Below are 22,730 nucleotides of genomic sequence, written 5' to 3'. Positions count from 1 at the left end.
TAAATATCTGGGAGTGGAATGTTAAACACAGCTCACAGACAGTAAACAACTTTGTGTATGGCAGAGGGGGTCTGACTGCCCTGGGTGGGTGAACATGTATGGGAGAAGATGATTGCCTGTGGAGATCTTATTTATTCCAGTCCCTGAGTGTTCTGCATGCTATGCTATATATAGCACATTAAGAATAGCTGTAAAGTGAGTTTTTAGGTGGATTTCAGATCCTAGTAAATAGGATTTCAAAACATACACACATAACAATGAAAATGAATATGCTACGAATGTAATGGATGCTTTCGTTTTCCCCCGAGACTTCAAGCCGCCAAAGGGATTAAAATGTCGCAGGTTCTTTCTTTGAAGAAACTGACTCCAGATGTCAGGCACATTAGAGGTATCCAGGACCTGTGAAAACTGGGAAAACTGCCCACTGAGGAATACCCCCCTGCCTCTGGGCTCTGTTAATGCACCAGCTCAAGTCTTCTCCTCTCCAGCCAGTGACAGAACAGAGATCTTTTTTCGTTGGCTCTTGTCAGCAGCAGCAAACATCCTTCTTGCAGGGTTAGGTATAAAATAAAGCAACCCTGAAGTGTCCTGGCTGATGGTCGGGGCTGTGTAACCTGGACAGACCTGAACTATGAGGATATTGAGGGTGCTGTGATGACTCTCTTCCACTGAAGGTAGGCTGAAAATCATAATCCAGGCCTGCTAGGGTTTTAAATTAACTGTGTCTGCCTGCTTCTCACATATGATTTGCTTGAGTACTGCCAAGAGAAGAGACAGGATCAGGTTGTGAGTGCCGGCCACCCTGGACACAGGTGCTGGAGGACTTATTCAGCTGTTGGGGCAGCATTCCTGCATGCCACACTTGGCAACCCCTGGCACTAGCCAGATGCCATGTGTCGCTTAAACAACTGAGTATTTTTAACTGTGAAAACTTACATCAGTCTGGAATTGTATGCTGGAATTTGGATGCATGTTTTCTTAGGAATTCATCATTTGTTAATCTAAAATTTATTTGATGATGCTTTGGGGCTGAAATAACAAAATGGCATGTCAGTACCCCAAAGAGCATTTTTATTTAGTAGCAGCCCTACCCAGAATAACTTGCAGGAGCAAGGAATGTTGCAGGTATGAGGCCGCCCAGGACTTCAGGCAAACAGCTCTGTGTAACAGCAGTCCTCCCTTCTCCGTGGAAATGAAAACCCAAGCTAAAAATAAGAGTAAAACAATGAGGGCTGGTTGATTCCTCTGTCACTTGAACTCTTCCCGGCTCCTTAATTTGATAGTAGGATAGGAGTCACCAAGGTATTTTGCTCCTAGAAGTGAAAATCCCCATTGGAGTATAGGGGAGGAATGCTATAAATACCCACTGGCAGGAGAGCAGGAAGAACTGGTCTGTTATCCATCGCTCGGCACAGCGACTGGCCAGGCTGCATTTCTCGTGGCTTCAGAGCCGCTGTGGCATGGGCTGATCCCTGCCCAGTGGGCTGGAGGGGCAGGGGAAGGCACAAAGGAGGTTGAGGCCAGCACAGAGGGGTAAGGGAGCACTGGGAAGACAGAGGGAGATGGTGTTGGGTAGAAGAATATGTCCTGAGTTAGAGGGAAGTTGGGATTATGGTGCGGGGTGTAGAGGGTACAAATCCAAGTCTGGCTTTGTTGCTTCTGCAGCACAAGGAACAACTCTCCTTTCTTTTTCCATTTGTTTTGGCTTTCATCAGAGGGTTCCCAAGTACCACAGCCTTGTTTGGGATGGTTTGCCCACTGGAGTGGCATATGCACTATAATGAACTTTACTAACTTAAAGGTCATATTCACGCTGCCTCTTGCATGTGTTGTAAGTAGAGCAGAGGCAGGTAAGTAATGTGCAGGTATAGCACGCTCTGAGCTGCTCTAAGGCTGTGCTGATTATATTGCTGTAGAGGGGATGCCGTGGGCCTGGGGAGTGGTTATTTTACATCTGCAAGATCACCTTCCACCCTCACTGCCTTCAGGCTTCTCCAGATTTATTACCTTCCCTGCGTTGCATGTCGGTCAGTGGGTACCCATTGCACAGCGCGTGTCTCCACTGCTCAGGGTGGATTTTGCCTCAAAATGGCACTTGATGATCTATACAGATAGAGCGGACATATAGAAATCATCGCGTCTGCTACAGGGGCAGCTGGGAACCGCTTGTCTTAGGTGGGTTTGTTGCTATAAGGCTTTACCCACCCCTTGCTTTGAACGAAGGGCAGTTGTCCAGGGCACGTAACCCTTTGCACGTGCCATGCCAGGAGGCATACAGTGAGCCCTGTTGCATCAGGCCAGAGCTTTAGGTTTCCACAACATGACATCAGCAGGCTGCATCAGCTGGGGCTTGCATCACCACGAATTAGTTAGCCTCACAAGGTGTCACGTAGAAAGTCAGGGATCTCCCTGCCGGTGAATCACGTGCTTCCCTGGTGCGAGGCAGCAGGTCCCTTCCCCGAGGGCTCAGGAAGGAGAGGGACTATTTAACACTTACGTCACAGAAAACACTTCATATGACATTAAGTGCTTCAAGATGCAGGACATCACGTTCTGGTCCTAACAAGAAGCATTTTAAGTGCCACCTTTGTATGCAATGATTTTGTTTCACGCCTTCCCTCTTGGCTCCTGGTTGTTCATCCCCTATTTTTAGTTGACTCTGGCCTGTCTACATCTCACTGAAAAGAGATGTGCTTTCGGGGTCAAGAAGCGTTCCTGAATCTTTAAACCAAGTTTAACAAACCTTTGACCTTTGATTGTAGGAGAAATGGGCATGTTTGATACTCCCAAAAAGAAATGACCAAACTCATCGGAGGGCTTGCCTGCTTCTCCTGAGTCATTGTCCCTTTGGTCTTTTGTTGTCTTAAAAATGGTTGACTTCAGTAATGCAAAAAAGGATTACCCATATCTGAAAGAGTCACAGTCTGGCCTTTCCACAAGGGTACAGAAAGTCACTGTACCCTGAGTTTCTGAGAATCCTGTGGTGGACGATCATAAATGTCTTGGTCTTGCATCGCAGAGGTTAAATGGGCACAGATTTGCCAAGAGCAGCTCTCCACAGGAGAGAAGCAAACAAAGCTAAAAAAAAAAAAGGCGGGGAGAGGACAGCAGGACTTTCCTCCTGCTCATTAATCTGAAAAATGCCATTGCAAACCCTCTGCCTTTCCCCGCCACGGCCACGTGGGAGCCAGGGACCAGCTCTGCGGGGACCCTGCAGTACTCCCGGCTACCCCGAATTTATCTCCTCCGAGAAGAAGGTTGGTTAGCATAGGTAGGCAGCAAAGCAGCTGCCCTCCTGTTGCCAAATAAACTCAGTTTATTTTTACCAGCACAAGAGACCTTTTATTTTGGAGATTTGTAGCCGTGCCAGGAATAATATGACTTGAACAAACAAACAAAAAATACAAATCCTTTGCATCTACGGCCAGGCCTGCTGGGACAGGCTCCCCTGTTAGAAGAGGGGGAGAGGCTCAGCCCAGCCCCTGGCTAACAGAGCTGTGCCAGCACAACCTTTAAAGCTGAGAGCAGACTTAAAAGCACAGGTCTAGACAAGAAATTTTTTTTTTTTTTTTTTTTTGAGCAAGGAGGGCTGAAGCCAGTAAAAAAAACAACTCACAGCGGCAAATGATTTATGCTCCAGTGGTGGCAATGAGAGCCACCGTCAGGTGGAGCGCGTCCCACCGCCACACTTGCGGTGGGCCTCAGTGCTGCAAGTGCCAGCAAAGAAAAAGATGGGAAAAAAAACCCAAAACACGTTTGGCTTTGTATCTTTTCAGTGCAAATAGCAAAAGCCCCGTGCTTTTCAAACCGCTTTCCATTGTCGGGTGTGATGGAACAGTCCTCTCGACCCTCAGTGGGTGCCTGCATCACACTGCCTTAAAGTAGAGCCTCTCAGTGGTCCCATTTTGGGGGAGTTTAGGAGGAAATAAGGGCTGGGAAAAGGGGTCCTGAATGTCCTCGCCCCCGGGCACCCTGCCTCTGGGGCAAGGGGCGGGGCTAGTGCCCAATGGGCGTGGCTTTGCTTGGAGGGGCGTGGCCGTCTGGGTAGCCCCGCCCCCGCCGGTGAGGTTGAGGCGCGGCGCGGCGGCGGGCGCAGAGCCGGGATGAGCGCGGGCTGAGGCGGTGGAGGGAGCGGACGCCGCGGTCGGCGGCCATGGTGGCTCACGACGAGCTCGGAGGGCTGCTGCCCATCAAAAGGACTATCCGGGTGATCGACGCGCAGAACCAGTCCTTCAGGGAGCAGGAGGTGAGGAGGCGAGGGGGAAAAAAGAGGAGAGTTTTTTGAGGGGAAAGTGGTGGGTTTGGGAGCCCCTCCACCTTCCCGCTCTCTGCGCCTGAGGGGAGGCGACGAGCCGGGTGCGCTGCCCGCTGAGAGCCGGCCCCAGAGTGAGGTGCAGGCAGCGACTTAAAAAAAAAAAAAAAAAAGCCTTTAAAAAGAAATATCAATTTCATAGTCCCTGGAGGGAGGTTGTGCTGGAGGAGTGGGACCAGGGAGCCGAAGCCGAGCTCGGCGCCTCACCTGACCCTGCTCCTCCCAGCGGGATTTTCATTAAAAAACCGCCTGTTAGTCTCTGCGCTCTTTCCATTGACAGGATTTTTCCGAATTAAAGTGTTGCTGCATAAACCAAAAAAAAAAAAGGGGGGGGGGGGGAGAGGGTTGGTTGGGGTTTTGAGGTTTGGTTGGGTGTGGTTTGTTTTTTGGGTTTTTTTTGAAGTATTGTTATTTTTATAATCTGTTGTTATGTAGATGAGAATAATTGCATTCCTGGTGCATGCTCGCATGCCTCCTGCTGCGACAGAAGGCAAAAGTTCAGCAGCCAGGTACGGACCGGCTGCCCTGGGCAGGGTTTTTATTGCTGAGATTAATGGTGAGATGAGGTGGAAAAGAAAAAAAGGCGGCTCCAGACAGCTCCGGGGCTTGAAGTGCTCCGGTCTGAGTCGCCAGCCTCTTGAAATCCTGGCTTTAAAACAGCCTAACTTGGGCAATCTCATTGTGCAAAAGGGAAACCAGATGCTGGGAGAGAAGTAACATAAACCAGATCTTTTAAAGGAGAGTAAATCGCATCTAATTCTTAAAACGTGTGTTTTCTGTAGGGTATAACCAGCTCGCTGGGTATGTGAAGTTACACTTTGGGTCTGGGCTTGAGTAACAACTCCTAAGCCAACGCTCCTATAGTGCCAGGTACTGAGTTGCTATCAAGAGCCACTGAAGTTATCAGGGGAGCGTGAGGCCAGATTTATCCCTTGGTTGTGAACAGCCTGTTGAATTTGAGAAAGGCGAGGGTTGTAATCTCCGTACCAACGTGTCAAGCCGGAGGCTGGTTGTTTGGTTTGAGTGCAGACAGCCGTTTTCAGAACAGAGCTTGAGATTCAGCGAGCTCCTTGCACGTGAATCTTAAAATAAGATAGTCAGGTGGCGATGATTTTTGGCAGGAATTATTCGAGCTCGTGACTAAAATCCCTTTTTGCTTTTATTTGGCTTAATAGGAAAAGTTTTGCTGTGCGTGGTTTTTAGATTTGTCACCGTATTTGTACGCATTAGTCTGGAACTGGCGCGTAGAACATTGCACTCTAGTAAGTGATCCTTGTAAAAACCACTAATTATTACCTAGCACGGGGGAAAGGTTGTAGGCGTGCATGCTGCTAGGGGAAAATGTTGCTCAAAAGTAGAGCCTGGTTTTCTTTTGAGCAGCAAGGTGTAATCTTTTCACAATGTGAAGAGTTAACCTGCACTTAGAAGCACTTGAAGAAATTCCACTAGTGTGAAGTCTTGTCTGCCAGCTGACGCACTGAGGTACAAATTTAGCTTTTGCGTGTACGTTTATAATATATTTATATTCACTTTTAATAAAGAGTCCCCTGGAAAAAAAAATTCTGAATGGAAGCAGAAGTGCTGTTGAACTCGCTGGGGTTCTAATTATCTGTTGGTGCTGTAATGCTTAACACCACTAGCTTGTTACAGAAACTTTACAGACTTCATTCTAATCTGGGTTTCTGTAAGTAATACAGCGTGGAGACAGGCTAATCATTGTTTGCAAGTACAGAACTAAAAAAAAAAAAATACTGAGCCAAAGTTATCCATAGTATGAACTGCGCCGAGTCTCAGCTTACACTGCGACTGAGTTTGACTGTAAGTGGAGTACACGACCCCAAGCTGAAACGCAGATCTCGGAGAAGGTGAAGTTTCTAAGGAGAGGGATTGTTTTTTTTCCCCCTCCCTGCCTTGGATCAAATGATATCGCTGGAAGGAGGAGAAGAAGAAGAAGAAACAGATGCGGTTTTTTGGCAGTTGAGCCATTCATGTCTGAGAGCACTCGCAGGACAGAAAGTGGGATTTGTTTCTCTTTAAGAGAGGGGAAGTAGCCTTTGGCTAAGCTGAATTTATAGTGTACAGAAGTTTTTCTGTTGGCCGAACACCCCAGGGGAGCACATCGCATGCACAGAAAACACTGGTCATGCCGATCTGTGTGAAATTCCTCCCCCTGCAGAGCAGAGGAGGGCTCCTCGGGAGCCCTGCTCCCTCTTGTTCAAGAGAGCAGTGCTTTTCACTTCAAGCCTGTCTTTGCATGTCTCGGTACATATCGACTGTTCAGAAAAGTGGCGATTTATAATCCCAGGGAGCCCCTTTGTACTGCCTGTCCCAAACGGAGAGGCAGGAATGCCTTCTGCCAGACCTTGTGCATATGCATGTGTCGCTTCAGCCTAGCACAGATGTGCTGGGAAGGCATTCACACATGTCCCTTGGTGCAGATAGTGTATCGTTGTATCTTATATCTGGAAAGGCTGCAGAACTGACCCTTTAACAGTGAGCTGCGAAAGACTGTACAAGCGTCCTAAAGCACTGAGGTTTCTTGCTATTAATTTTCAGTGTCACGTTTTTCTTTTCCATGCTATTTATATCACTGGCCTTGACAGAGCTGTGTGTGGCTTATGTCTGTATATTTTCTGCTTACATTCCTGCAGTTTCTTAAGCTTCTCTTGGCTTGCGTCCCTTTATTCTAGTACACCGATACATGGTTTTCTAGAAGTAAATTACTTATCCTTTTCCTCCACTCAGAAACGTCTGTAATTAATTAAAGTTTCCTTGTCTTATTTTGAGCCTGGCCTAACTTTCCAGCCTTCTGCATAATCCTTTTCCTGACTGACTCTGTCTTGAGTGCAGTAGCTCATGGTTGGCAAAGGAAAGAAGTGACTGCAGTGTTCCCGGTGCTGTATCTAAACCCAGATGAGGGTCAGGGTCCCGGGGTTGAAGGCACTCTCTTATAGCTTTTCCCCATTTCTGTAGTACCCTCAGAGTTCTGAGATTACCAAACATTTCAAGCACAGCTTTGAACACACTTTGTGCTGTGCCAAGAGGTCTTTCTGTTCTGCATCGCTCATAAATTGTTTCTTTTCATGTTTCCCCCCTGCCACATTGAAGGCTTAATTCAGTGTGAGCTAACCTTCTCTGTTGCTTAACTCTGCGTGTAGGCAGACAGGCGGGCCACTCCCCGGGTCATGTTGCTGAAATCAGATCTTACACACGTAGCTTTTATGCTTCCTCAGTCTCATGACTGGAATCCAGTTCTGTGTGTTCCTATTCTCCTTTTTTGTTTTCAGCATTTGTCACTTCTGTTGCTACGCAGAAGCAAAGCGTTTGGGCACTTTATCTTGCAATCTCAGACTGGAAATAAAGACAGCAGAGAGCTTGTCCTAAGCAGTCTTCTCAGTCTTTGCCTTTTGAAACATAAGAGGGAGAGACTCAACTGTAATTAACCAAAAATGCCTAATAAAGCTTTGGTAGAATTTCTACTGAGATGAACTCAAAAAAGAGGCTGCTTCCATCAGCTCATCTGAACTTCAGGCTAAGAAACTTCCTTGTGATGATGAGTCACGTCCAACCATCTGCCAGATGTTTAAGAGCACCAGGGCACCTCATCTAGCCTTTCTCCTAGCCTTAAGCTCCGAGTCCATCTCTTCCTGGCTTCCCGTTGTGCACACCTTTCCTGTACAGTCCTTACAACACAATATTTTTGATGTAACATATGTAGGGTTGCCAGCATGGTTTTAAAAACTGATCTGAGCTTAAGCAGCAGGAGGTTTCCATGGGGCGTTTCCTCTTTCTTGGCAGCATTTCGGTCAGGACAGAATTGAAAATGCTCTGGGCTCCCGGCAGGGATTAGTGGTGTAGAAAAGCAGAAGCTCTATCTTTCAAATTTAAGCAATGTATAAGAAAAATTATGATGACTTGTGGGGGGTGGGGGGGGGAGAGGAAGGGGGAGGAAGCTTTGTAAACTGAAGGTTTTAAACTTTATCCACTTCGCGTGTGCGTGTGCCTCGCAGGAATGTTCAGCATGTGGTCATTTGCTGTTTGTTAGAAGAGCTACTGAGGCTGTCCTGGGCTCCAACTGCTAATTTTCTCTCCAAAATAAAATTAAAATGGAAAAACACATTCTTTCTACAAAGGAAAACATTATAAAATGGAGAAGCAGATCACAGCTCCATCTTTAGATGACAGTCACTTGCCTTGCAGAGGAGAATGCTTCAGTCTATTTATGTTCAAACCATAACAGTCCCTGTTCGAGCCCTAGTTTGAATTCTGACTGACGTGTATGTTATCTTGCCTCTTTTACACTGGGCAAAGTCTCTGCAGTTTAATTGCAGCCTTAAAGTTCAGACAAATATTTACAGCCTCTGCTTTCAAGATGAATGGCTACTTCAAAACACTCTTTGCTGTGTTTCCCACTCCTTAAGTGGGTTCATGCTTTTTAAACCTGCCTGGGCAGCTTGAGAAATGAAGCGGGAGTCACAGCCAGTACAATTTGTTCTCTGCTTTATTTACAGGAGCCAAGCAATAAGCGGGTTCGGCCTTTAGCACGGGTCACATCCCTGGCGAACTTGATCTCTCCTGTAAGAAATGGTGCAGTTCGGCGCTTTGGGCAGACAATACAGGTAAAAAGCAGAGCCTTCTAGTCCTAGAAGTGTAGAGACATGGAGAAGGTACTGGCTGCATGGGGGTAAAACAGGCACTGGGATTTAAAGGCATCTCTTGTATGATTCATGCAAGGACAGAAAGCTTGCTTGGGACTTGGGGATGAAGAAGAGTGCAGGAGTTCAGAGGTAGCTTGCTAGGTAACCAACCATGTTATTGAGGGTTTAAGCAGTAAAAAAAGATAAACTGATTCAGATAAGGGAGAATTAGTTGATAAAGTGTTCCAGTACTTGAGATAGGTGTATTGGAGCATATGCTTAAATGTGAACTGACCCCGCTGTTCAGCAATGTTTCAGTAATGTTAGAGAGTGTTGTCTAAGGAACCCTATACCCCACGCATGCAGATAAGAGCGTTTCTGTGTCTGGGTTTTAGTAACATCGCAAATCATGAGAGCAAAGTTCAAGTGGCTCTCGATTAGCCCCATTATAGGTAGAATTATGATCCTAGTTTGTTTACTTCCTCATACTCTGGAAAGAGACCCAAGCTTTACCTGCCCATCCTCCTTCCAAGCGCTGCTGCTGGATCAGTGCAGGGAGAGGCACATGGAAAAGCTTGCCAATCTCTGGGCTCTCAGGGCTTTCTCAGCAGCTTGATTAAAGTGTTCCTTTATCTGAGGAAAAGTGTCTGGGTGTGTTTTCCTGCCTTGTACAACAGAGGAGGATGAAGGATTGGCAGGGGTATGGATAATACTATAATACTTCTGTACTTCTGAAATGGTGGCTCTACATTTTTTTTACTTTTTTTTTTTTTTTTAATCCCTATAGTCATTTGCCCTTCGCAGTGACAGCAAGTCTCCTGGCTGTGCCCAGAAGTCATGTAGCAGATCTGCTGCTCCTACTCCTCCTAAAAGAAGAAACAGCGTACTTTGGTCTGAGATGTTAGATGTCAACATGAAAGAGTCCCTGAGCACCAAAGAAATTAAGCGCCAGGAGGTAGGCTGTCCGTTAAACAGCAGGACTGGGAGAGGCAGCCGAGGCCTTGGCTTGGGCTGTTTCCTTGGCGGGGGAAGGAGTAATGAGCATCTGTGGGTGACTGTATCTTCCTGTGCACCTTCATTTCTAAGCCACTAGATTTATTTCTGCATTAGGCATGGGAAAAGGTAGGCTTCTCTCTCTTGAGTCACTAGGGAGTTTGTCTCCGCAGTTTGACCCTTCAGAGATGCCAAACTCTTTCCGTGGGGGTGCTCAGCATTTCTGAAATTCGAGACCCAGCCACACTGGTTGCTTTGCAGCAGACCCAAAGTCGGGTTCCTTGTAAAGCCAGCTGTCTTTCTCTTAAAGCTCTTGACAATTGGTTGAAAGCCAAATAGCGAGACCTTGGCTTGCCTTTTTCCTGTAGTTCTTAGACAAATCTTCAGTGACAACACAGAAGCTGACTAAAGACGCCTGGGATTTGACCTCTGTGGTTTTCTGGGTTTTGTTTTTTTCGTACTTGCCTGTGTAAAAGCAGTGATTTAAAAGGCGCTAATATTTAATTTGGCTTGTGCACAAGCGTCAGAGCTTTCACACAGTTGTAAGTAATGTTGCTTTCTCAGAGCTGGGAAAGCCGGCAGATTTACTTGAGGTTGTCATGCCCAGGTGGCATACAGTGATTCAGATGGCAAAACTGCCTATTCAAGCTGCAGAGACAGGATGTATATTATGTGAGCTAAAAGGCTCTTGGAGTGGAAGACTGGGATTAAAAATTACACTCGACGCTTTATCCCCTTCCTCACAGGCAATATACGAAATGTCCAGGGGAGAGCAGGACCTAATCGAAGACCTGAAGCTTGCCAGAAAGGTGAGTGGTATTTTTTCCTGCAGTCAGTAATCATATTATAGATAATAATGAAGTTTCTTTGCACCTGCAAACATTACATATCAGCTTTATCAGGCCCGGAATCCACAGTTTGAAAGCTGGCCTGGAAAGTTGACGTGAGCAGTCTTACAGTACTGGTTTGATTGCAACAAACCCAGCCAAAAAAGGATTGCGCTTTGCAGTCTTGCAGAGCTAGTTGGGGAAACCCTCTCCCAGAGGAGAACAGTTCAGACAGGAAAGTCCTTTTCATTTGATACCTTCATACAGAGATGAATCTTTTAGCGATCAAAGTCGGTGTTACTGTTTCTGTTGGCTTCACTTCATCTCTGTCCTGCACATGATACATCCCCTCATATTTAAACTGTCAGCTTTTGGGTTTGGGAGACTTTAATGTATTTTAACACTGATGTTCTTTGACAGGCCTATCACGATCCCATGCTGAAACTCTCTATCATGTCTGAGGAGGAGCTCACCCACATATTTGGCGACTTGGATTCTTATATTCCTCTGCATGAAGGTAAAAGCAACTGGATCATTTTCACATAATGTGCTGACTAAAGAGTTAAACTCTATGCTTTCTCACATCAGAACAGCTTACTGGGGCATTGATGCAATTTCTGTTCTTGTGTTTCAATTCCAGACTTGTTGGCAAGTTTAGGAGAAGCAACAAAACCAGATGGAACAGTGGAGCAGATTGGGCCCATTCTTGTGAAGTGGGTGAGTGCATAACATAGAGACAGCAGGCTAAAAATACGCTTAGAGAACGTTTAAAGCTAGAAGCCGAAAAGCTGCGGGCTTTTGTGGCCTTGAGTGAAAGATTGAAACGGAAATCCTGGCTACACTGAAAACAATGGGAGTCTGTCAGCCGTAATGGGCCACGATTTCACCCTGGAGACTTACGCTAGTGTGACTGCAATTACTTACTGATTTATGTTTGAAATGTCTATATCTTCTGGACTGTTTGTCACTGATGTGATTTCAATAGTGTTATCGCTGTTAATCTCAAACATCTGAACTTCAAAGGCATTGCCTGCAGGATGCCCTTGTTCTCCTCACAAAAGACTGCCTGCATATACAAGACAGTCTGTTAGCTTTTTTTATTGGGCAAAATATCGCAGTAAGGGAAGTAGAACTCCCCCAGTTTGACACATTAATGTGATTTGCTTTTCCTACATGGAATTTCACTCCTGAACATTGTTCTGTTCTCCTGCAGTTACCACGACTCCATGCCTACAAAGGTTACTGTAGCAATCAGCTGGCAGCCAAAGCACTTCTGGATCAGAAGAAGCAGGACCGGAGAGTGCAGGACTTCCTTCAGCGCTGCCTTGAGTCTCCTTTCAGCCGCAAGCTCGACCTTTGGAGCTTCTTGGACATTCCTCGAAGTCGGCTGGTCAAATATCCGCTGCTCCTGAAAGAGATCCTGAGGCACACTCCCAAAGACCATCCCGATGTCCAGATTCTGGAAGAAGCCGTAAGTAATAGTGATTTCATGATCAGGGTTCTGACATAAGCTTGTCATTCTAGAGCTTCAGAAAGCTTTCTTAAACCCTCAGGAATTTCGTGGGGTGGTTTTCTCAATGGACACAAATCTGTGACTGTAACCCCTCATGAAAGCACATGAGAGATCAGGCCACATGGTCCATCATCTGGAGTTCTTAAATAGCACTTAAAGGGAAGATACACAAGCACAGGTCACTATTTAATCATTTGTAAATGTTTTGGTTTATAGATATCTATAATCCAAGGAGTCCTCTCTGATATCAACCTGAAGAAGGGGGAGTCAGAGTGCCAGTATTACATTGACAAGCTGGAGTACCTGGATGAGAAGCAGAAGGACCCGAGGATTGAAGGCAGCAAAGCTTTACTGTGCCATGGGGAGCTGAAGAATAAAAATGGACATGTAAGTCCCTCGTGGTCATGGTAATTAATTCTCAAGTTTGAAAACCTTCCCTCAGAGGTAGTTAAAACTGTTTGTCTGTTATAGCAGGACCAGGAGCCCTTCCATCCTTAGGGTTAGTTTAGACAATTAGCTAAATTTAAAAAGCAAAAGAGAAAGCACCTGATGGCAGTCTGCATTTCAGGGTGTAAGGGAAAGTTTCCTGCTGACAGCTTTACAATTGGCCTTCAGAAGCTGGAAAATAATTAGCACAAAATTACCATAGAAAGTGTGCTCTGTGCCCAAGCACTCCATCAAAAGGGATTTCCTGCCGGCTGTTTACTTTCAGGTGCTCTGACATTCCCCATTATAAGTGCTGGCGCACAGCTCTTCCAAACAAAAGTGTTCCTGCAAAAGCCTGTTTGGCTTTGAGATGAACTGCCAGAAGGTTATCTCCCACTGCAGCAGCGCTGAAAGACCCTGCTGTACTCAAGAGTTTGCTGCCTTTTGTTCTGGCTTGCAGGAGTAACCTCGTTTTAAACATCAAATCTTGTTCCGTTTTCTTTATTTTTTTGTTGTTTGGGGCTTTTTTTGTTTAATTTGGCCATTACACTTCTGTACACATGAAGCATTTTGTGTTGTCAGAAAAGATATTGCTTCTAATCATCCTATTCTTGGCATCTGTAAATCATAATTCACTTTTTAAGGGTCATTAAAATAATAAACGTGTTGATGTAAGTCTGGTCTGTGCCACCACTGCCAGGGCCCTACGTTGCTGTAATGGGAAACCGTGAGAAAGTTAATGTAGTCGAAACTTCAGATAACGTGGCCTTGAATCCCAGAGGATGTGTAACCACTTTGAATACAGAGTACAACGCTTCGCTCATACTCACCTGTGTTTTCCCTTTCAGAAACTCTACGTCTTCCTCTTCCAAGACATCCTGGTTTTGACCCGGCCAGTCACTCGCAATGAGCGTCAGGCCTACCAAGTGTACAGGCAGCCAATCCCTGTCCAGGAGCTGCTCCTCGAAGACCTGCAGGATGGCGATGTGAAAATGGGAGGATCCTTCCGAGGAGCTTTTGGCAATTCCGATAAAGGTATGGACCAAACCGCTTCATCTGCATGGGAATCTGTTGGTGAGGAGAGATTACACCAGGACATAGATCCCCATGGACTGAGGTTCCTGTAGGATGGCAGACATGTGACATGTGTTAACGTCCACCTTTAGACTGTCGCTGCTGGGCTTTGCAGTTTTATATTTGGTGGCCATAAACTTATATATGGCGCTTTGCAGCTGGTGCTCAAATTAGAAAACATCTATTTTGACATGTCTCTGCTGGGCTGTGGGGTTTGGGGGGGTTTTGAACGCTTTCCCTGAAGCAGAGCAGGGCAGTCCAGGTCGCTTGTGTAGCAATGGAATCTCTAAATATTGAGCTAGGAACTGATCTGCTTTTTCCTATGTTTATCTTCAGCTAAAAATATCTTCCGAGTTCGTTTCCAAGATCCTTCCCCGGGCCAGTCCCACACGCTGCAGGCCAATGATGTCTTCCACAAGCAGCAATGGGTTAATTGCATCCGAACCGCCATCGCTCCCTTCCAGCCGACTGCTGCCGCAGCAGAGCTGAAGGAGCTGCCAGAGCTGAGCGAAGAGTCAGAGGAGAACAACCCCTCCGTGCCCAACATCAAAGCTCAGAAGAGGCAGTCTGCCATGTCTGGCATAACCGAGATGGAGCTAGACGAAAGCACATCCGAGTGTGGCTCCATCCTGGACTCGGAGGAAGCCAAGGGCGTGAAAACACACAGAACATCGTCTGGGCACAGAAAAACGAGGGAGAAGCAGCTAAGTGGCAAGCGGAAAGAAACGCTAGTGTAAAGAGGAGCCCAGCGACATCCTGGTGGAAGACTGTTTATTTATAAATAATGTGTACATTTTTCTTGTAATGTGAGCATGATTGGATTCACTCTACTGAACAGAATATTTTCTTGTTTTTTATGTTGTAATGGCAGCTACTGGTATACAGTTAACACTGTTGAACTGGAGTCTGTTTTTACATACATGGCCACTTTGAACGTGGTTTTAATGCTGTGAGTGATTCGGAAGCCCTCGTGCTTTCGACCGCTCATGGGAGATTTGAAGAGCACACGGTGGTTTCTGAAAGATATCCACGCGCGGTGGCTGAGGTTGGAAAACAGTAAAGCTAAAGCAAGAGTTTGGGCCGTCACCGCGAGCCTGGCAGCACCTCCCTTTGCAGGGGGTTATGGAGCAACACCACAAGGGTCCTTTTAAAGTGGACTCGAAACCTGAATTCACGTTTTCTTCTTGCACAGCGCACATTTTGCAGTGTATGGTTATCGTAAGCCATGCAGCTTCTCCTGTTAAAAAAGTAGGGAAAAAAAAAAAAACAGACCCCAGGTTCAACAGGTTCTCAATTTACCTACTGGAATCTTTCATCTTAGTGTGTCCTTTGTACATTCCTCATTTTCACTCTTGTAACCTGCCAGATATTTAATTTTTTTATTAGTTGTTTTGTTTCAAGTTTGTTTGGGGGTTTTTTTTGTTTTCTTTTGGTTTTCTTTTTTTTTTTTTTACTTTTGTATTTTTTTGTTGTTGTTCAGACTTGGCATTTCCTTTCAAGTACTTGATCCTTCTTGCTCTGAGGTGTGCGTGTACGTACCGTTTCTCACGTCACTCCACAGTTCCGCGGAGCGCAGGCAAGCCATAGCATTACGGAACCGGTGCCTGGGAGGAGACACTCAACGTACCCCGTTAACGATGAGCGACATAAATGGCTTGCCTGCGCTCTGGACTACTGAAAGAGAACTGCATTGCTAACAGGGTTTAGGAAGGTTTTAGGCAATGTTGTAAAGGGTTTGGGGAGGGAAGAGGAGCAGCAGCTAGAGGGGAATAGCAGGGAGTGAAGGTAGATTTTTCTTGTTACTGTTGCCTTTTGGAAATGAAACGCCTTCCGCAGGGAGGCAGGACTGGAGGCAACCAAGGGGTTATTGCATGTGGTAGAAAGGTAGAGAAAAGAAAGCGTTTGAAGCTGATGAGGTGTAAGGACAGAAGAGAGAGCAGTTGTATATACTCGTAACGGCGACACTGCCGTGTTCTAGCGGTCCAAAGATTTGTGTGAGAGATGCCAGCTTGGTAACTGCGCTGCAAAGCGTTGTAGGAAACAAAGTGGTGACAGCTTTGAGCCAAAGCCAACAGGTTGTTCCTGTCATCCGACTGGTGATGATGGGGCGAGGACAGCGATCCCACGATACCCGTCCTTGAGCGTTACCCGAAATCTGTGCTCGAGGAGCCGTAGCTCGTGTGTAAGGGGTTATTGCCTGTCACGTTTGGCCAGTAATGCTGGAAAGGGGAAGAGGGTGTACATAGACACAAACGTGTGGTTCTCTGTAAATGTATTGTACAGTTTCGAACGCCAAGTACAATTAAATTTCTGACAGCCTCTTGCTTGCCTCGTCTGAGTCGCTGCCTGGGAGGGACGTGCTCGTGCCGTGAGTGCTGCCAAACGGCAGCAGATAAGCACCTACCTGCACTTCTCCAAGCGCACGCAGCTGGCCTACCACCCCACGCTCCGGGTGTAGGGCTGGAGCTCACAGGAGGAAGCTGTGGCTTTATTCAAAACCCTTTTTCTGTCACTGTTCCTCTTTGTGCTGCTGCGGCCGGGTAGGACACGAGCCGGAGGTTTATGGCTCCATTGGCAGCATGCGGCCCGGCAGCCTCTGCCCTTTGTCTGCGATGGGCGGTGGCTGTAAAACAGGGCACAGCTGCCTGCATCACTCCAGTGGTTGCATCACTCTCCTCCGTTTCTGCAGGAAAAGGGAGCAGTGGCAATAATCCCTGCCCGCCTGGGGCACTGAAACCTCCTTCCTACAGAAAAGAAACCACTCCGCAGAACTGAAAGGCTCCTCGTTTAGCAAATATTTAAAAATCCTCTTCAGAAGCAGCCCTGAGACCCGCTGGGCAGACTCCCCTCCACCGGGGCAGCTTCCCCAGGGCGGTGGGGAGCACCCGGTTAGCAGCAGCATGATGAAACCATCGGGTCCTCGCAGCCCTCTCAAAAGCTGCAGCCTGACCATGTAGGGGGGTGTCTGGGCACGGCTGGAGCTCCCAGGGAGAGCAGCCCCGGATCCATGCCAGCTCCCTCGGGCTGGCCACGCTCCCTTGGGTCCCCTGCTGTGCCCCCGGAGCCCTGCTCAGGAGGAAAGGCACAGCTCCGTTTGCAGGGACAGGGTTTACAGCTGAGCTTTGGACCTGTGAAGCTGAATTTTCATCTGGAGGGGACTCGGCCCTTCCCAAGCAGGGAGAAGCTGGAAAAAAGGCTCATTTTGCCAAAAAAATAAAAGGGGGGATTAGTGAGCTGCTGGGACATGCGGCTCATCCTCAACAGAGAGGAAATCCTGCAGAGAGCCTGCTTACCCTCCCGCGCGTCAGGCTGGGCCTGAACCTTCGTCTCGTCGTCCTGTAGCCAACAGACAGCAAATTAGCCAAAAACTTAATTTCCCTTTCAAAGTAAATTCCCCCTGACGCCCGGTGGTTCCTATCCCCGCTCCGTCCCTCCGGGAGGAATGTGCAGACCACAGCAGTCCGCCTCCTCAGCCCTGGCTTTGCTAGACTAAACAAGCTGGGCTTTCCTGGTTTCCTCCTGCACTGAACTCCGTTGGGTCTTGGCCAGCCCTCGCCTGTGCTGCTAAACCACTGAGCCAAGATCCCCCATCCCATGTACGGGGGGACCCCAGGGCACAGCGGGGTGAAACCAGAGGAGGGGACCTGGGCCAGCTCCACGTCCTCGAGCTCCGCTGAGCCCCTGGCCATAGCAACGTCCCCATCGCGGCCAGGGAAAGGGACGGCGTCCGTGCCCAGCGGACACATGGGCACCTCCGCCTTCAGCAAGCAGCTCGCCAGTCCCATATTTACCTTTGGGGATCCACCCGGCTTGGGTGCTACATGTGGAGAGGAGCCAACGCCACCCCAATTTACAGGTGAGACCTTCCAGGATTCGGGGTCAGAGCGAGGCACGTCCCTGTCCCGAGCATCTCCCCAGCACCCCGATCCCAGTCTCCCTCCTCTGCCACGGTGACGTCTGGCAGACCCAAAAGTGGGACCACGGTCCCTTCGCTTGGGCTAGAAAAGCCCAACTTCAGGAGCGCTGCCCTGCAGACCCTGCAGTTCACCCTCGGCTTTGGAAACCTCCCTTGAAACGATGTCTAAAATAAAACTCAAGCCACCAAAGCCCGAATTTTACACCCAGCAGCTGCTGTCCCCTGGAGACCCCCGCAGCCGTTGCGGGATCATGCTCAAGCTCAGCCTTTCCAAAATCCCATTTTGCACATTAAACCCTGATGCAATTTATGCTGGGCTTTGCGGAGGTTCCTCCCCATCCCCATGGACACTCGTGGGACCGGCCGGCCTCGGCACGTCTGGGCTCACGCGGGGGCACGGGGCCCCGCGGAGGTTTCCCTGTCGGAGCAGTTTCCCTCTCCGCCTCCAACTTTCTCTTTTTCCACAGATTCATCAGCCTCCCCCTGCCGCTTTGTCTGCAAATGCAAACCCAGACGTCGCCGCGCACACATCTGCGCACATCTGGGCTTGCGTTACGAGTTGCGCAGGCTCGGGATAATCCAACTGGGTGTTTTTAACCATCTGGTCTGGGGGTTTTTTTAGCTGTTAACCTGGATCAGACCACTCAAAGCCAGACGCTGAGGTTGAGCAGCGCAATGCCGCTTGGAAAACGCCGTGTGAGGCTTTAACATTGGCCGCTTGCACTCTCCTTCGTCAAAGCATCGACCTCTCCAGCTCCGGTTGGAGACATCCTGGGAAAATCGGCTGCCAAAATACCCGCCAGCCGGTGGCTGCGTGCTCCTGCCTCCCACCGTGGTGGCCTCACCACTTTCCCATCCTACCCCACGGCCCATCTCGGATGCCATCAATGGGACCCGGCCATAAACCGCAGGATTTTATGGGCCAGCAGGCAGTTTTATTAGATTAATTATCCTGCCGTGCTAATGAGGGTGCAGTTAAGCAAAGTCAAAATCAAGGGCTGGCTTAACCTTCTCCCAAAGACTGATGCAAACGTGGGAGGCAATGCATGCTGGTCATGGGGAGGTGATGGGTGCTGGCAATGGGTGCTGGTCATGGGGAGGTAATGGGGAGGTGGCAGGCACTGGCAATGGGGAGGTGATGGGGTTCCAGCTTCCAGCTCAGCTCAGCTTCCAGCTTTGCTCAGCACCAAGGGACACCCAGGATGGAGCAACCCCTTCGTCCTTAGCGAAGTGACCCAGGGCCCCACCACCCAGCCCACCCTCATTTTGGAGTTCAAACAAGTCCCCCTGTAGCTTGAACAAACACCTTAATCCTCCCAGGCTTTGAAAACACCCGGTTATCTGATGGTGTTTGCTTCTCCCAGCTGGGTTCGAGCCAGCTCCCCCTCCTCTCGGCTCCTTGCTTGGCTGCCCGGGGCTTTTTCACAGCAACTTTGATTCCATCTTATTAAATCTGGAGCAGAACAGCAAGCGCAGGCAATTAGACAGACAATTAAGGAGCAGCTCGTTGCACAAGAGGAGCTGCCAGGACCTCCCCTCCCCGAAATGCACTCGCGGGGCGAGTAGTGCCGTGCCTCTTGCCAGACAGGTTCCCGGCACGGCTTGGCCGATTCCTCCCTGCAACTGCAGCATTTAACATGCTCAGAGTTTTTTCTAGATAAGGTTTTCCTTGAGATGGTGATCCCCTCCCAGACTTTGTCCCACCTGGAGACCCCATTTCCCGTGTGTTCCTCAGTTGTCCCATGGGTTGGTTTCTGTTTTGTGGCCTTCCCTCCAAATTCCACAGCTCTGATTCCTCACTGGGTTAAACTGGGGTAAACTGGTGCCATTTTCTTGTAGCCAAGGAAGTCAAACTATCTTCTGCTTGCGCCTGATTGTCTAGTCAATCAGCTCCTTGGCCCAGCTGGTGAAGGTCGCTTGGCTGTTATGAGCACATAGGAAGAGGGATGGACGGTTGGAGGGAGAGGTAGATGGATGGTGATGTGAATGCATGGGTGGATGGACAGATTCATGGACGGATGGTTGGAGAGCTGACTGGATGGATGGTGGGCAACCGGATGGATGGGTGGATGTACAGATGGATGGATGGGTGATAATGTGATTGGGTGGATGGATGCACACATGGTTGGATGGCTGGGTGGATGGTTGGTTGGTGGGGTGGATGGATGGATGGATGGATGGATGGATGGATGGATGGATGATAATGTGGTTGGGTAGATAGATGGACGCACGGATGGATGGTTGGGTGGCTGGCTGGATGGACAGTTGGGTAGACGCATGGATGGATGGATGGATGAACAGATGAATGGATGGATCGATGGAATGTAGTGAGAATGAATGGATGGATGGATCGATGGATGGATGGATGGATGGATGGATGGATGGATGGATGGATGGTAGGATGGATGGACAGATGGACAGAGAAATAGCCCTCATTGTCATTTGGCTCTGAACCCTGCTGTACTCTCTGCTGTAAGAGATGAGTAAAAATGAAAGTAGGCCATTACAACATGGTTAACCCTCACTCAGCCCTGGGGTTAACCCCTGACTAACCGGGGCAGGACTCATGACACGGCTCACCTGATGCACCACCACGTCAGCTGCCCCGGGGGCTGCAGGCCCATTCTCAGGGAGCCCAGAAGAGGTGTCACGGCTGATTCAGGTCTCCGTCAGCATGGAGCACATCAGCTCCTGGCAGCCAGGCTCTGCCTGGACCTGCACAAGGGAACCCTCCCTCAGCAGGTTTGACACGCTGCCAGCATCGCCGTGGTGGACCTGGGGCTGGGGAGACTGGGGGGACCCATCTCAGCCCCCCCATGCAGGGCTGGAGGCCTTTGCACAACTCCAAACCCCACCAAAATTGCCTTAAAATAGCCAAAAATAGTGCGTATCACTCCCCTTCCGCCAGCGCCCTGCCTCTCCCCGAAACCACCGCTTTGCTGCAAGCCACAGCGCAAAGCCCTTAATTAGGGGGTTCGTTAGCAGCCAGCCCTGCGAAATGCCACTGGCGGAGCAAGCGGGACTGCAGCCAGGGTGGCCCAAGGGGGCTGGTGATCACCCTTCTTCTCCGGCACCCCGAAACTCCCCTGCCCACTCCGTCAGGGTTTGGATGAACTGCCTGCTGACCCCGTGGCTTGGCCTCTCCCGTGTGCCCCAGTTCCCGCCTCCTCCTCCTCCTCCTCCTCCTCCTCCTCCTCCTCCTCCTCCTCATCCAGGGAGAGGCAGGGAAGGAGGGAGGAGGCCCCATCCACACCTCCCCGCCGGCGCCACGGCGTGCCGGGGCAGAGCCACGTACGAGTGGGGAGCACCATGGCCGAGCGACTGTCGGAGGAGCAGATTGCCGAATTCAAGGAGGCTTTTTCCCTTTTCGACCGGGATGGAGATGGCTGCATCACCACGAAGGAGCTGGGCACCGTCATGCGCTCATTGGGGCAAAACCCCACCGAAGCGGAGCTGCAGGACATGGTGGGGGAGGTGGATGCCGATGGCAGCGGCACCATCGACTTCCCTGAGTTCCTCTCGCTGATGGCGAGGAAAATGAGGGACACGGACAGCGAGGAGGAGATCCGTGAGGCTTTCCGCGTCTTCGATAAGGATGGCAACGGCTACATCAGCGCAGCGGAGCTGCGGCACGTCATGACCAACCTGGGCGAGAAGCTGACGGATGAGGAGGTGGATGAGATGATCAAGGAGGCCGACTGCAACAACGATGGCCAGGTCAACTACGAGGAGTTCGTGAGGATGATGACGGAGAAGTGAGCCCCCCACCACCGACCTCCAACCCCATCCCGCAGGTAACTCACTGGGATGCGTCTTCGCGCCCAACCCCACGTCCCTGGAAAGCCCCAGGCCAAGGGGTCCACCCCACCCATTGCAACGACCACCCTAAATCTTGCCTATCACCCATCCCAACCACCTCCTGCCCTGCAGCTCTTGCTGGTGGTTGGAAAAATCGATGTTCATGGTGCTGTTTTTAATTTTTCCTTAATTTCTTTGTAGGGAACAGAGATTGTGGTGGTTGCCCAGCCCCTCCATCCCCTACCACCTTCTCTCCACCATCCTGGGCTGGAAGATCCTCATTTATCCCAGCCGGAGCTTCACCAGCCAGTGTCTGCATCGGATGCAGGCATCCCATCTGGCAGGACGGGGCTCAGGGTGCAGATGGACACGGGGGCTCTCTTCCCACTGCCCACCAAGAGATGCACCCCTTGTGTCCATAGAGGTGCCGGTGGCCACCACGCGTCCTGTGGCACCGTGCCAAGTCCAATAAAGCAATGTCCCCCCATGTCCTGGTGGCTGCCAGTGTTTCCTTTGGCTTCTCTTTGGGGTCCCTGCTAAAAAAAAAACAAACCCCAAATCACCGACATTGGTGCATCCCAGCCAGGGTCAAGCCCCGCAACACCTCCATCTTCTTTCCCCCCCCCATCCTTCTTCACCGCAAGCTGGAAAGATGCCCTTCATGGGTGCTGGGCACCCTCCAGCTGCAGCCCCCTGGGTTGTGGCCATCCCCACCCCCAAATCCCCTTCACTTTTGGGGTCTGCTCTCTGCACTCCCAGGGTGTTGGGGACCCTTTTCTCCCCACTGAAGCTAAGAGGAGAGCTGGCAGCTGGATTTAGCCCTAATCCCCATCCCAAACATAAGGAGAGCAGGATTTACCTTTCCTGGCCATAATCCACCCTGTCATGCTCCCCATGACTCAGTTTCCCCACAAAGAAGGTGACACCGAATTGCAGCAGCCCTTCCGCCCCGGGCTGAGGTGATTCACCACATGGAGGGGTTTGAAGGAGAATTAATTATAATGGGTCTTATTAATGCTCAGGCACTAATGAGCAAATGGGGAGGAGGTGTGAGCGGGGCATAGCTGTTTCACGGGGGACATTGCGGCTCCAGGGATGTTCAAGCTGCCACGAGGAACTCGCCCCCCACCTCCAGCTTATCCCTGGGGCCGGGATCTTTGGCAATCCAGGTTGTTTTCCCAACAGTGGGAAAAACAGGCAGGTGCCTGCATGCCAGCCGGCAGGGCTGAGCACA

The 22,730-nt window shown here is 49.5% G+C and overlaps 2 protein-coding genes across 3 annotated transcripts in view; both read left to right on the top strand.

Moving 5' to 3' along the window:
* The window catches only part of NET1 (neuroepithelial cell transforming 1), a 54,981-nt gene extending 38,876 nt beyond the window's left edge, over window positions 1–16,105 (top strand). Inside the window, exons 1-10 of one of the 2 annotated variants that reach the window (XM_072857106.1) lie at window positions 4,092–4,246; window positions 8,824–8,931; window positions 9,737–9,904; window positions 10,689–10,751; window positions 11,190–11,286; window positions 11,410–11,486; window positions 11,983–12,240; window positions 12,499–12,669; window positions 13,557–13,743; window positions 14,119–16,105. In XM_072857106.1, the coding sequence (XP_072713207.1) occupies window positions 4,154–4,246; window positions 8,824–8,931; window positions 9,737–9,904; window positions 10,689–10,751; window positions 11,190–11,286; window positions 11,410–11,486; window positions 11,983–12,240; window positions 12,499–12,669; window positions 13,557–13,743; window positions 14,119–14,519 (1,623 nt within the window). In that variant the 5' untranslated portion in view covers window positions 4,092–4,153 and the 3' untranslated portion in view covers window positions 14,520–16,105. Of the gene's footprint in view, window positions 1–4,091; window positions 4,247–8,823; window positions 8,932–9,736; window positions 9,905–10,688; window positions 10,752–11,189; window positions 11,287–11,409; window positions 11,487–11,982; window positions 12,241–12,498; window positions 12,670–13,556; window positions 13,744–14,118 lie in introns of those variants that run through there. The other variant, XM_072857103.1, reaches the window with a different exon arrangement.
* Window positions 16,106–20,938: 4,833 nt separating this feature from the next.
* Window positions 20,939–21,975, top strand: LOC140652748 (calmodulin, striated muscle). Its single transcript, XM_072863998.1, has 2 exons — window positions 20,939–21,492; window positions 21,698–21,975. Exon 1 carries the CDS (start codon window positions 21,008–21,010, stop codon window positions 21,455–21,457), a length of 450 nt encoding a protein of 149 aa, XP_072720099.1. The 5' UTR covers window positions 20,939–21,007; the 3' UTR covers window positions 21,458–21,492; window positions 21,698–21,975.
* The last annotated feature ends 755 nt before the right edge of the window (window positions 21,976–22,730 follow it).

This window comes from Ciconia boyciana, chromosome 1 (genome assembly GCF_034638445.1).
Source record: "Ciconia boyciana chromosome 1, ASM3463844v1, whole genome shotgun sequence".
Classification (NCBI taxonomy): Eukaryota; Metazoa; Chordata; class Aves; order Ciconiiformes; family Ciconiidae; genus Ciconia; species Ciconia boyciana.
This window is presented reverse-complemented; position numbering and strand designations above follow the sequence as displayed.